Genomic DNA, 14,080 nt, shown 5'->3' on the forward strand with positions numbered 1-14,080 from the left:
TTTAAATAAAGTCAAGGTCAGAGTCAAGCAAAATTTAAATGCTTGTGGGTTCAGTTCATTAGGGTTTCTTTTTCTTTTTTTTTTTTTTTCAGATAATGTCATAAAAGAATGATCAAAGAAAACCTGAAGGAAACAAAAACGTAGCCCACTGGCTCCAGTACCATTCCCAGTATGAAAAAGTAGGCGATGGTCTCTTTCTTACCTAAGTGGCAGACATCTGATCACTTGGCCATATTATGGAAACTGTTACTTCCATCACCAGCCATAAGAGTTCAGACGCCCCCGGTAGTTTTAATCTAAAAGCTCAGTCATCCTGTTCTTCCTGCTTTGTCAGCTTTTGTGGAGAGTTTGTCCCTTCTTCCCATTGGCAGAAATTTGGTTCACGCCGTTAAACAGTAGCACATTGTTTCCAAACTGCATATCAAGGCTGAAACACAATCTTCAGGTCCTGCAGCCATTCGTAAACCTCTTTAGCTTTGTTCTTGAGTAGAACGTACAATGTCTGCAGAGTCCCTTGACTGAATGACAGCCTTTGAATGCCACTGTTGTGTACTCGTACAGAGAGATGTGCAGAGAGGTGCATACACAGAAATGGTGGACATAGAGGTTGTAATAATGCGCACTGCTGGCTATTTTTCTTTAAAACGGGCTTCGGAATTTCCCCACAATTGAATAGAAAGCAATATGAGAGTTTCAAGTGCTTTTAGGATTCTCTCAAGGCTTGCACTACTAAAGAAAGAAGTCAGGGAAAGGGCGATTCAGGGGGTGCTTTCCTGAGGGCAGCGGAGTAGGGTAGGAGCATGTGTATCTAGCACGGGCCAAAGATTTTGAAACCAAAACTGAAAGTGAAAAATGACTTCAGAGGGGTTCCTGGTTTGAGTCTTGCCATAATTACGTACTGAATTAAAGACTGCTGAAAAACTTATCTGGGATATATCAATTCATGAGATCACCAGCCTCTGATGTGTCAAGAGGTGGAAAGCGAAAGGACAGGTAGACTAGAAAATAATAAAACAGGGAGGAGAGAGAGGGGAGAGAGAAAGGGAGAGAGACAAAGAGGAGAGAGAGCAAGAGAGAGAGAGCGAGAGAGCGAGAGAGAGAGAGGACCTCAAACCCAGAGGAAGCCAGCTCACTGCAGTGCAGCAAAAGCACAAGCGCTATTCCAGACCATGGACATGCTGTCACCCAGAACCTCACACAGGGGAGGTGGGTGGGGGAAGGGAGAGGGTACACGCAGGGCTGAAAAAGAACAAGGCACAAGACACTTACAGAGAAGCGCCCACATTTGAACAAACAAAAACCATCACACGCACCCACACATCAATAATCATAAGAACGACGACACCATCCGTGCTTTAAGTCACTCATGCATTTCTGCCATCAATTTCAGACCATGTGGTACCAGGATTTGGCAGAGTGTGTTTTTTTTTGTTTGTTTGCTTTTTTTTTTTTTTTTTTTTTTTTGCATTGCTTAACATGCACACATAACACAGGATTCTTCCCGTCCAGGCCTTAAGGATGAGCTCCAAAAACACAAATGCTCAAGATCCTTATTCAAAGAAAATCCCTTCGGTCACCCTAGTCTAAAAATCCCATTCTTACACTCGCTTTTATCTTTACCATCAATTAGATCCTTAAAAAACACATTGTGACTGATTGTGGTTTGGTTTCTTTTTGGAGAAAATCCATTTGATTTTGAATCATGCCCATGCACTTCTAACCTTCCAACACATGCTTATTGCAGTCAGATATTGGTAAGAACAAATGGTCAACATACATAAACAACTGGTGTACTTCATACATACTCTAGCAACACAAGCTTGAATAAAGTATTTTAATGAGTCTTCAAAGGGAAAGATTTTCGGAAATGATTTTTTCCCCCTTTTTATAAAAGAAAAGAGAAATATATAGAAAGAACTCCAGTATGGAGATTTTTAAGACAAATCAAGTGGCCACAACTGGCTGACCTAACACGTCTTGTCATTTAAGTTGCCAAGTTCTCAGACCATGACATTTTTCTAGGCCCGGATCTCTATCGTGAACATCTCAAGGTTACTCTCAAGTGAATCGAAATCAAATGGTTGCTGTGCTGAAGAAGTTGGGTTTTAGCCACAAGGCACTCAATTACAATCAGTTCCAGATCTTTATCTCTCTGGAAACCTGGTCCCCTGCTTTGTGGTTTCCATCGTATTCTACCCCCGTTGACGACTAACCTGAAGATGGGTCTTCCCTCCGCCAAGTAAAATTCTAGATATTACTGTTGCTTTCATTACAGCTTCTTGCTGTAGGCTGGAGGGTATGCTGTTCGAGATGGTGGTAGGACCTCTTGGTGAGGATGCTGTCAGGACTTTAGACAAGTCAGGAGAATGTGTTTATAAATGTATCAAACAGGCACCAACCTGGGCTATCACTTCTCTCCTTCTGCCGTTAAGGAACTGTGTGTGTGTGTGTGTGTGTGTGTGTGTGGCCATTGTTTTTTTTTTTTTTTCTCCCCAAGATTTCTTGGCTCTAGGTTGTTTCCCATGTACTGCCAGCCAGTGAACAACATCCTACTGGTGTATTGCTGGCTTGAACACTGTCCTTGAACTAATAAGGCAGTGGTTGCTTCTGTTTCCTGCCACAGGAATGCTATAAAGTCTTATTCCAAGTGTCTCTTTGTTACACCACAAAAAGAAATCACCATCACTTTCTTTCTAGACAGAAAGATCTAATCAAAAACCGTGCCCTAGACCAAGACTGGCCCCTAAGCTAACTTCTCATTTTTCAGGTCAGGGAACAGATTTCCTACTTGGAATACCTCACCCGACTCCAAGACCTACATCCATTAGATTCACATAAGTACACAGGTTTTATTGAAGGGACCTAGCAAATAGAACTCTGGAGTCTTAGGAGATAAATGATCAATATTTCTTCAAAGATCTCACACAATTCCAGAATCTTATGGTTACATTTGACCCTGGAGTCAATTATAGGAAGCTCAGAACTTAAAGCATCTTAAAAAGAAGAGAACAAAATCTCTTGAACGACATTAAAATAGCCTTAAAGCTCTGAGACTAATCGATAACAGTCAGGAAGTGCTCAATTAATGACGAAACCTACAAATAACCAAGCTTAATGGAGCACAGTGCCTGAGCCGTAGCAAGCACCATGGGGCATTACCTTAGAAAGTGGGAGCTTTATACCTAACTGACTTCTCCCGATTGTCAGTGTAACTGGCCCTTTAATTTTTCCCTTTGTGCCAACGACAGGAAAGGGCCAGGTGAGGTGGGCAGGGAGTGGGGAGGGATTTACTGCTCTTCGTACCTAAGTTCATTCTGCTTTCTTGGGATTCCTCGTCACAAAGCGCAAATACGGGGGCGATGTGCCAAGCGTCAAGGCCTGACCTTCAAGCACAGCTCACCCAGGACAGGTTTTGCTTAGAGATTTCCAACTGACAAGTCCTCAAACGTAGGTCTGTTTTAAGGAAGTCAGTCTGTGCTAGGAAGAGATGCTTTGCTAAAGGTGCATGAACAGTAAAGTGTTGGCTGATCACCTCTAGGCACTTAAATGATGCATTCCAACACTGTACAACATGCAAAGTGATTTAAATAGGCCCTTTACCAAAAAATTCCCTGGAACTCAATTATTAAAATTCTGCCCAATTTTTAACTAACGTATCTTTCTCTAAGCACAACATCACCAGGGTTGAGAGTTAAGAAATAAAGTCATATACAGATGAAACATAATTCTAATTTTCTGACTGAAGAGACACAGAAAAGTTAACGAACTTATTCCAACCTTGTAAGGTAGGATGAAGTTGTGAAAAGGATAGCCCGGTGGCCTTTTTTGTTTTTTAAACCACTTTTTGGTTAAAACCTTAACCAACTTTCTAGTTATTTTGCCTACAAGCTGCCTGTACACAAATGATTTTGTCAAGTCCTACTTAATGCTGCTAAAACTTATATATGGTGTCATTCTTGGTCCGGAGAGGGATCCTGCCAAATGCTGGTGTAAATAGCGTAAACCTTCACGCACGCATAGAGATTGAGAGCCAACTGGCACTGGTTTGCAGAGGCAAACGGGATTGGGAACATAATTAAGAGAAGAGTGATGACCTCGTGAATTTAAATGGGACTCTTCTGTTCTCACCTGTCCTTCGGCCTCAACTAGTAAGTGATCCGAACGACCCCTCTTCCAAGTGTACCTGGGATTCTAGCCTATAAATGAAGAAAGCAATTGGGTCTTTAAACCAGAGGCTGTGATTTTCAGGCAAGTATTTGTTTTTGGAGTCCCTTGTATTTTGGTGTCTGCCTGGAGTTCTATCAACAAGGGCCATGACCTGCGTCCCAGCCAGTGAGGCGGCTACCTCGCCTCTGTCACCACTGGCTGCTGAACTCACAACAGAAATGACAAGACCCGACATCCTTTCAAGCCTTAAAAAATTATAGTATATTTATGAGATCAGTCTACTTGAAACACGATTTCCCTTGAAGACTGCATTTCTCTTTTTCCCAGGCTTGCCTTGCCTCTCAGCAGCGCTGAGAAAGTAGATAAACAGTAATGTGATACCAACCGTGAACTGCGGGCTCTGTCGTCGCTGCTGTGTCTACAGACGGGAACAGAGGATTGGAGGAAGGGAGGAAACAGGAGGAACGGCATGCAAAAAAAGGGAAAATGGAAAAAAAATGGAACAGATAATATATGAGCAAGCTTTCAAAGAACATCGCGTGACAAGCAATAATAAATGAAAAGCAAAAAGCATTTGAAGTGAGTTGCACTGTTTTAAGACATGCCTTCAGCTCAAAGCTGCGAGCCAGTGAGGAAAACAGTCAATTCTTTGGTTCTGGGGGTCTTGCCGGGACACATCTACTTGCTAGTCAATAGTCAGGGGAACATGCAGAGTGAGGAGAAACACCAGTGCAAACTCTTAACGCATCAAGGCTCAGGACTGTGACAGAAGAGCCCAGTCGGAAGGCTGGCCGAACAATGGATTCATACATTCAAACATTGCCTTTGTTTTAAGCCAGCCCACGCGGGCACTCGGCTTCGTGCCTGCCAATTAGGCATCACCGCATCAATCACACTTTCAGGATCCTTGTGAGGCTGGTAGATGCCGGTAGGCGAACACATGAGCTCAAGGTTTCCATCCCGTGTGTTATTCCAGCAGGGTTCAGCGGGAAAGTTCAGTTAACTGGGAGGCCATGCGAATGAACACATTAAAGGTTTCCGGGTAAGTTTCGGTACACACCCCGCCCCCCCTGCCGCCACGACCCACCACGGATCCATTCTTCACTCTGCAGCTCTTGCCGTCGCACAGCCTATGAGCAGAAGACGGTCAGGGAAATGGCCACGTCCACACCATTTGCCAAACGCCACTTGTGATCATGTGACGTTCCACAAATTAAAGGACCCAGCCGTCCCCGTGTTCACAGTTCGGAAGCACAATCGTTGTGGTGAGCTGCCAGGAGCCCTGCCTTCACGGCGGCAGCACGAGACGGCACGTTCACTTTTTCGCTGCCAGACGCACTTGCTGGGGAAGAGGATGTGGTCTGTCTCTTCTTCTATTTCCCATGCTGTTCGAGTTTCCTCCTCCTCCTGCTAGGCTTCAAACCAGGCCGGCTGTCCTGGCTCCTCTTCACAGGAAAACTGCTCAAGGGGCTCAAGAAATTTCCTTTTTATTTTTGGCTAGAGGGATAGTGGGATAAATATCTAACAAAATGCACGATGACATTTTTTTCCAGTCTTTTTCTTTCTTTCTTTTTTTTTTTTTCTTAAACACCACTCCCATGGCCAACTCAATTCCAAAGTCAACCCATCTGGCCGCACTTCCGTGTTCAGCTCTATACCTCTCCAGTATGTTTCCTTCCACTATCCCCTTCTGGCCTGAAAAGGTCGGTGATACGGGCACAGCAGCTCATCATCTCTAGCTGGGGTGGCGTTCTTGGTTAAAACTGCAGGTAGTTAGTTACCTGTCCTTTTTTTTTTTCCTCTTTCTCTCATATAACGCAGCTACTTAAGCTGGTAATTATTTTTATGAATTCTAGAGACTCCAAAAGACTCTTCCAGACACGACACAGGCAATGTTTAAACGCACTGGGATGCCAACTTTTTTTTTTTTTTTGGTCATATGAGCCTGGTGCTTCTAGTTTGCAAATCTGACCCGTGAATTCACACCAGTGTTCCTCTTCAGTTGCATGCTTTCCTCGGGACCCTATACCATCAAAAACTTGCAGCCCTTCTAAGGAGCCAGAATTAACCAGCAGTCTGAGAAGCCACTGCAGCTTAATATAACTTATAGCTGAGTTTCTGAAGATTAGATGAAGGAAAGAAAGACATAAAATACACCGCATAAGAACACAATACTTACTTACAAGTCAAGTCTGTGTGCATAAAATAGCAGTAAAAAACAATACCAAGAATTGTACAGTTGAAACATCGCTATACCAGACTGTCATGATGCAGCTGACACATCTCCTTACTTGAAACATTCAAGTCAAGCTTTAGTTTGAGGTGTTTTCAATTTCAGGGGCAACATCAAATGCACATTTGTACAGAAACATTTATATGCAGGTTAATACATTTTATGGGCAGGCATTGGCTCCTTTTCAAAATTAAAAAAACAAAACAAAACAATAAACACTTTGGCTTATTTTTATAGCAGCATTTTCTCATACGCTTTATCTTTTAGCAGGTGAACAATTAGCATAGACTGAAAGAAAGGAGGTGGAGTAAATCCTAAAGGTTAGAGCCCTAAAAATCGTATCTCAGCATTAACCAGTGACTCCTCGATTTACTGTTTCCTACATCCCAACACTGTCCGCTTTATCACGAAATTAATCTGAGTGAACCTGGGCGTAGGCTTCTCTGTGGGTACTAGAAAATAAAGGAGAAAAGTCCACAGTGCAGCTTGCTTTCCCATTCTGGGGATGGGAAATCCATCAATTGCACCCAAACGGGGAGGAAAAAGGAATGCCGGGAGGGGGAAGGAACACCTTCGAGGACAGTTCAAAGCAAACACACGTTCACGTCAAACCACACAGTCACTGCGGCTGGAAATGGCAAAGTCATGGTCAGCAACGGAGCAGGAGAATAGAGCAGACACACAGGCTGGCCACAGAGTTCGAGCAAGGTTTGAGGGTGTGTCAGGGGGCACGCTGATTCTAATTCTCTGAGAGCACCTGGTGCGCTGTGTGAACAGAGGCGGTTTCGAGTAAAGAAGGAAAAAAAAAAAAAGCAAAAAAAAAAAAACAAACCCTTCTTCAGAAGTGACTTTGTGCTCCCTGCAGGAGAGCACTGTCACAGAATCTAATTCTCCTTCATAATTGCATTATGACTTCGTGCAGAAACCACAGACACCCTGGCTCTGAAGCAAGTGTGGCTCCGTGAGGTAGGATTTATTAGGGGCGTCTCCATCAGAAGGCTGCTGAGACGTGTGGGCCCGCCCCTGTGAATCGGCTTGTGGGGTCACTCTGTCGTCGGACAGCATTCTGAGGGTATGGGCAAAATGCGAGCGGTAACCTTCCAAAGCATGTCAGCAATGCTGCGCTTCACTTGAAAAATGACAGCTCCTAATTGTCCCAACGAAGACTTCTTTAAACTTCATTTTGCCTTTAAGAAACTAATCTCTGAGCTAGGCCCCGGGGAAAAAGAGGTCACAAAGAGTTGAGTTGGGCTCTCGGTGGCATAGGGCTATGAACCTGAAAAGGCCTTGCTGAGCTTCTGGCCCTATGTTAATTTTAATTACAAGAAGGGCAAATGTGTTGGACGCTTATTTTAAATGGTCAACAACAACAACGACAAATCCCGTGGTTTTGCAAACCCACTAAGTGTGTACGGCCTTAAGAGTCATTCTCTAGCTGCTTTATGAGTATAATCAAACAAGGTGGCCAAGGGCAGGCCCTGTGCTATTTGAAAGATGCGCATTTCACTAAATATTGACTTCTCGGTCCCCCAGCCATACACACAGTTTATGGCACCTTATCTTGAATAAATTAAACATCACCTATATTTCATGTGGCAGTGTAAGATACTTACAAAATGGAAAGGCTCTGACAATGTGTGAGATTAGAGACAGTAGCCATTTAACCAAGTAGAAAAAAAAAATTGCTGCATGAGAGGCAGCTGGGCAATATTTAGTTGAAACAGTCATGTGTAAGCTCCACTGTGGCACATTCTAATCCTTTCATATGGATTCTCTCCAACTTAGAATTGTTCATTGAGTGTGACAGACTGGGGGTTTAAAACTAATCCATAAATTAGTCCATGGTCTCAAACACAACGGGTGCCATAAATGAAAATGAAAATCCTAGAACAAAATTAAATTCACAACCTTAAATACTTTCTCTTCTCCAATTGCTCTGTAGTCCTCCTGCGTTACAATGCACAGATTCCCTGCAAGACTGCATTTTGGGGTGTGTGTGTGAGCCGGGTATACGTTAAAAAATACACAGGGTAATAACCCAGAGAACCCAATCTGCTCAAAAGCAGAGCTTAATTGTAAAGAATTTAAATTTTCCCATTTTGATTGTCATAAGCTTAAATGAAAGCATACTAAGCAGTCCAGACATATTTAATACACTTTCCCCCAGTTTATTTTCTTAACTAAAGTCAATAAGGAGCCAATGGGTTTTCTTAATTGAATTCCCCTTCAGTTTGTGTTACGGGGCTGCTTTAAATCTAGACACTAGGGCAGGCAAAGAATTCCCCTGACAATTTTATTTTCATAGTTGTGTTCTGCTGGCCAATATATATTAAATATATGGTTTTTTAAAAAATTCTTTATTTATTTCTGACTTATTTGAAATCTATTGAAAGCAAAAATACGTGCTGGAAAATTAAACTTCGAAATTTATTTTCTACCGGATTCCTGGTCAATTTTCTTTCCAACTATGTTAGGCTTTAATTAAACTCCCATTTCTGAGGGCCGGGAGAAAGGGGACAGGAACACACTGGAAGCTACAAAGGTCCAGATAGGAGAGTCACGATAAAACTCTCTTCCTTCTTAAAGTCACCCTCCACTCCTTCCATAGAACAGCTGGATGGGGAGTGGACTGGTTTTTTTGTTAAGCAATTTCAAGTTTTGTTCAGAATCGTTCACTACTGCTGCTATTCCCCTGAGATCTTTTCATTTGCAAACCAGATGTTCTGAAAATCATAGGATCTTGTACAGTGGTTTCCTCTCACAAGGAAACAACTCCTCTGCCCTGGTGTGGGTGATGGCTGGGCAGGAGGGGCAGAGAGGGGGAAGGCACAGGTGAGGAGAGGGACGGAAGGGGCACTGCAAGGGAGGTGATGGTGCAGAGGGAAGGGGCTCTAGGAATAGTCACTTCTAGTCTTCTCTGCTTACGTGCTGGAGGGCTGGTTCCTTCTAAGTCCTACCTTTCCAACCAAGACGGATCCAACCATCACTTTCTAAGCCTGAGAAACCCATGTGTTGGAGGCTAGTTTTCTGCACTGTGGATAAATAATCTCTTGGATTATTTTTAAACAAGGAACATGAAAGTATGGAAATGATGATAGAAGCTTTAGAAAAATAACCCTCAGTTCCTATCTCTCAGGCCTTTTTTTTTTTAAAAGGCAGAATCAGGTGACCTTCATCAGTAGAGTATTCTAACTCGTTTTATTCCCTCCTAAATCAGTGTGGGTCAAAAACTGGCTGGCTGGGGCGCCTGGGTGGCTCAGCAGGTTAAGCATTCAACTTCGGCTCAGGTCGTAATCTCGTAGTTCATGGGTTCAAGCCCCGTGTTGGGCTCTTTGCTGACAGCTCTGATTCTGTGTCTCCCTCTTTCTCTGGCTCTCTCTCTCTCTCAAAAGTAAATAAACATTAAAAAAATTAAAAGACAAAATTGGCTGGCTATGATGCTATTTGTAATACAGGCTTATACTTGCCAGCAAAAAAAAAGCTACACACTGGAGACAGTATGAAAAAAAAATGGCCACGCAATTTTGGGCAAAAACGTGACAAGATGGCTCATTACAAAGATGTCTCCTTCATATTTGGTAGCACCTAATAAGATTCTTATTTGGGCACCTGGATGGCTGAGTTGGTTACGCATCCGACTTCGGCTCAGGTCATGATCTCATGGCTCATGAGTTCGAGCCCCGCTTTGGGCTCTGGGCTGACAGCAGGCCTGGATCCTGCTTCGGATTCTGTCTCCCCCCCTCTCTCTGTCCCTCCCCCACTCTTGCTCTGTCTCTCTCTCTCTCAAAAATAAATAAGCATTAAAAAAAGAAAAAGATTCTTGTTACCACGCATCCTGGCCTATCAGTAACACTCAATACGCATTCAATAAATGAGGAGTGACAAACAGTCTTAATGGAGTAGATGCCAACTCTAGAAAAAAGGTAAGTTAGTAAACATTCTAGAATGAAAAGTGTGTATTTCCTAGCAATGGTGGTGTGATACATGCCTGGGACATAAATACACACAATGTACACACACACACACTGAACACAGATGCTTGAGGTAAAGTTGGGCCTTGGTGCTTAATTTCTAAAATGCCACCCTATCTTGTCCACATTCTACCCAGTCCCTGATGGCAGACGGAACTAATTGTCCTGTGATGCCCTCCTTGCTCCTCTGCCCATGCCACCGAGTCAGCCCTTACTCCACAGTACCTCCTGTAATTGACTTCTAGTGTGTACAACCTATTCCCAGTGCCATATTTTAAGGGGTTCAAGGAATTTTCTGTCTCCACAGGCACTAGCATGAAGCTGTCCACATTACGGGGGCTTGGTATTTGATGAATGAATGCCTAAAAGCAGCTAAGCATATACCCCTCGCACCACGCAAATATCCCAGAGTGAGATATATAACCCACATACCCCTAGCACAGAGTAGGAATCATTAAACCAAGACCCTGGAGAACAGCAGCGTTACATGAAGCAAGGCTCTCGACCGTAATTCTGTCTTAAGCACAGGTGTACTTCTTTCCTTCGTATGTAAGACGTGGAAAACATGTGCTATGGTGTTGGACTTCCCTCGCTTGGCATACTCTGTGAACTATGGCTGCACTCTCCTTATTGTGACTGGATACACTTTACGCACACAATGGCTGACGACATTAGACTAGGAAAGGCAAAATAACGTGAGCCTGGGGTTGGGACCCACTTTCTCCAAGGTATACTGGGTTTTGAGTGCTTAGACACCCGTAAGAAAAACCTTGCTGTTTTCTTTCCCAAGAAACACAAAACACTTCATTGGATATATACTTTTAAAAAGAGAAATACTCATTTAGAGATGACCTATTTCATGCCCGTGAAAGGATTTCTAAATGTGTTTCAGGATTTGGCCCTATAGCTATTCATCTCTTATTCTAAAGTGATTTTAGTATTTTAATTTATGACAGTCACATGTGTAGTATGACCTGCATGTTGAACTCCCCCTGGGCCTGAATTTCCTACTTAAGCTGCTAAGGGTGTTTAAAACAGTGCTGAGTGCGGTCTAAGGTACATTCCTCGTTAAGCAACTAACTCCGGATGCAACTGGGCAGAGACAGTACAACATCCACATTATCTTGGGAGGGAAACACAAAATATTTTCCTAAGTTGACTATAGGGAAAAGTTGGATCCAACTGTTGGACAGGAGCAAAATCTGTCACCCCAGGAATAGGTAATTCTATGTACATCTCATACGCGAAGTCAACTAACTTCAAAGAAAATTCAAAACAAAATAAAATAAAACAAACCACCCCCCCCCTCAGCCCCCCAGGAGGGTGGTAGGTTTTTCTTTGATTTTAATTTAGGAGGGAAATCTGCATGAAGGACTCTGACCCTGGGTAATGGTCTGGCTGTCTCTGTATTTTAACAGAGGACTCCAGGGACAAGTTAGATTATGCAGTTTGCTCTTCAATATTACAGCATATATCTTCATGAATTAAACTACGTGGACAACTTGGCATGATATTAAAAAAAAAAAGGAAACGAAAAAAAAAAGGATGTGGGGGCTTACCAATAGCAATAGTTGAAACAGAAGTATATGGTCGGAATGCCAATGTGCATGGGATGGAAGAGACAGAGAAGAAACTCAGGGCAAACCACAATGAGACTCTGGATGGCTCCCATTTCAGTTGGGTCCCTCTAATGGTTTTTTATTTAGAAAGGGATTCTAATGATACTAAAGGCCTAATAGTTGTAAGGCTGCAACAAGGTCAATGTGGCAAGTTGACATCAAATATTCCTTTCAGGACTCTAGAGCCTTCAAAAAGTCCTCCCGAGAGAAAGCTACCGCTAGATGTGAGCCTTCACACAAAGGTCAGGAGACCGACTCCACGCAGAATGCACGGGACAGAGACGCCCAGCTCTTCCCCCTCCACCACCCCGCCGGGTCTAGGACTCTAGGTGGCACCAACACATCGGATTGGGCTCACAATTTCTTGCTTTCAAGGGTCCCCAGGATGAAGCTTTAATGTGCTTTTGAGGGAGTCGGGCGACTGGGGGACTCAGTGGCAGTCTGCCTCCCTGACAAGGGGAGCAATTCGATATCCTGCTTATGGAAGGTACAAAGTAACACAGGAACACTTCCTTTCAGAGAAATCAGAAATCAACTATGCCCTTCGAGTTGAAAAATATTTTTCTATTGCATTCGTACATTTTCTTGTAATGAAACTCTGACCTGGGCAATGGGTTTCAGTTATTGCATCTGAGTGGGAGGAAAGAAATGGATGGCTATGGGCTGCCTCTTTTTCTTTCTTTCTTTCTTTCTTTCTTTCTTTCTTTCTTTCTTTCTTTTTCTTTCTTTCTTTCTTTCTTTCTTTCTTTCTCTCTCTCTCTCTTTCTTTCTCTCTCTCTCTCTCTCTCTTTCTTTCTTTCTTTCAAGCTCAGGCTTTATGTACGTTCCTGTCACTGGATTTAGCTGTTGCAGCTTTTAAGGCTAATGGGGGCTGTAATGCAGCAAACAGTGCAAGAGAGAAGAGTGCAAATTAATTTAGCTATCCATTTGTCAAGATCCAGTCTGGAAGATTTTTTAGGAACCAATCTTAATCTCAGGGATAGCCTGGACCTTTAAAATGGGACACACAATCATTCAGCTCCATAACCTTCAGTCTGTTTGAAGTAAGGAGCAAATGTTAAATTCCACAAGTGTACTTTCTGGGCAAGATAAATATATGTAACACTGCTTGTTAAGACGCAGGAAGCCCATACGATCACATCCGTTAAGGCAACGGATTCTACAATGCTGTATGAGTGGCAATTTTACTTTATTCTTGGGTATGCCAGCAAGAATCTGGGTGCTCATTACCACAGATGCCTTTTGTGTGCAGAGAGGGTTCAAGCACTAACGTTGAAAGGCTAAGGCACATCTACGAGATCATCATGCATCACGGGGAGACCCGAGGCCAGGAGCAGAGAGAGACAGAAGCAAAGACAAGCCCGTATGTAAAGGCAATTTCTATATGGACAGAAATGCAGCATTGTTTGTTTTTAAAATTTCCTCTTAACCAGAGTCTCTGTGGTTGGAACAGTGATCACAGAGAGTTGCAGCTGTTGAAGGACACAAGATTAGCTTTACTCTGGGGTGAAAAATTAAAGCTGTGAGGGGGGGGGGGGAGTAGTTCAGGGGTGCTAAGAAAGGTCTTAAAAAACAAAACAAAAACAAAACAAAAACCCAAACCAGCCTAAGCTAGCGAGAGGCTAGCCACAAATGAAAAGCATTGTTCCATGTAATGGAGAAATGGGGTATTTCTACAGAGTGAGTAAGACCTCCACTGCCTTGCAATACAGACCTGGCTAGCCACCTAGACGGAACCTTCTACAACAACGAGAGGTAATAAGGGCTGACTGATCCCTGGGCCCCTTCTGCAAAGATGAACAGACTACTTGCAAAGGACAGTGGTGGGTGGAGGTGTAATTCACACGGACATCCAAAGGGCCGTTTACGGGAAATTTCAAGGAAACCTGCCGTTAAGAGCTCCAGCCCAATTCAGTTTACAACCTGGATAAGGGGCAAGAGATCACGAAAGGTAAAAACCTAGCTCCTGGGAAGTTGATAGCCTGGCTGACCTGGAACCAGTTAGGCAGGAGCAGCTTTGCTGTGTTTAGGAATGAGACAGAAAGTGGGAGGAGTCTATGCGCCATGGGACCAAGCGGCAGAAAGAAGGA

The 14,080-nt window shown here is 43.3% G+C and overlaps 1 protein-coding gene across 5 annotated transcripts in view; it reads right to left on the reverse strand.

The window, feature by feature from the left end:
* Positions 1–14,080, reverse strand: part of CADM1 (cell adhesion molecule 1) — a 326,910-nt gene that overhangs the window by 16,720 nt on the left and 296,110 nt on the right. For 4 of the 5 annotated variants that reach the window (XM_043579395.1, XM_043579398.1, XM_043579399.1 and 1 more), the window contains one exon: positions 4,553–4,585. The exons of the other annotated variant lie outside the window; for it this stretch is intronic. In XM_043579395.1, coding sequence (XP_043435330.1) covers positions 4,553–4,585 — 33 coding nt within the window. The remainder of the gene's footprint in view (positions 1–4,552; positions 4,586–14,080) is intronic. 5 annotated transcript variants of the gene reach the window in all.

This window comes from Prionailurus bengalensis, chromosome D1 (assembly GCF_016509475.1).
Source record: "Prionailurus bengalensis isolate Pbe53 chromosome D1, Fcat_Pben_1.1_paternal_pri, whole genome shotgun sequence".
Classification (NCBI taxonomy): Eukaryota; Metazoa; Chordata; class Mammalia; order Carnivora; family Felidae; genus Prionailurus; species Prionailurus bengalensis.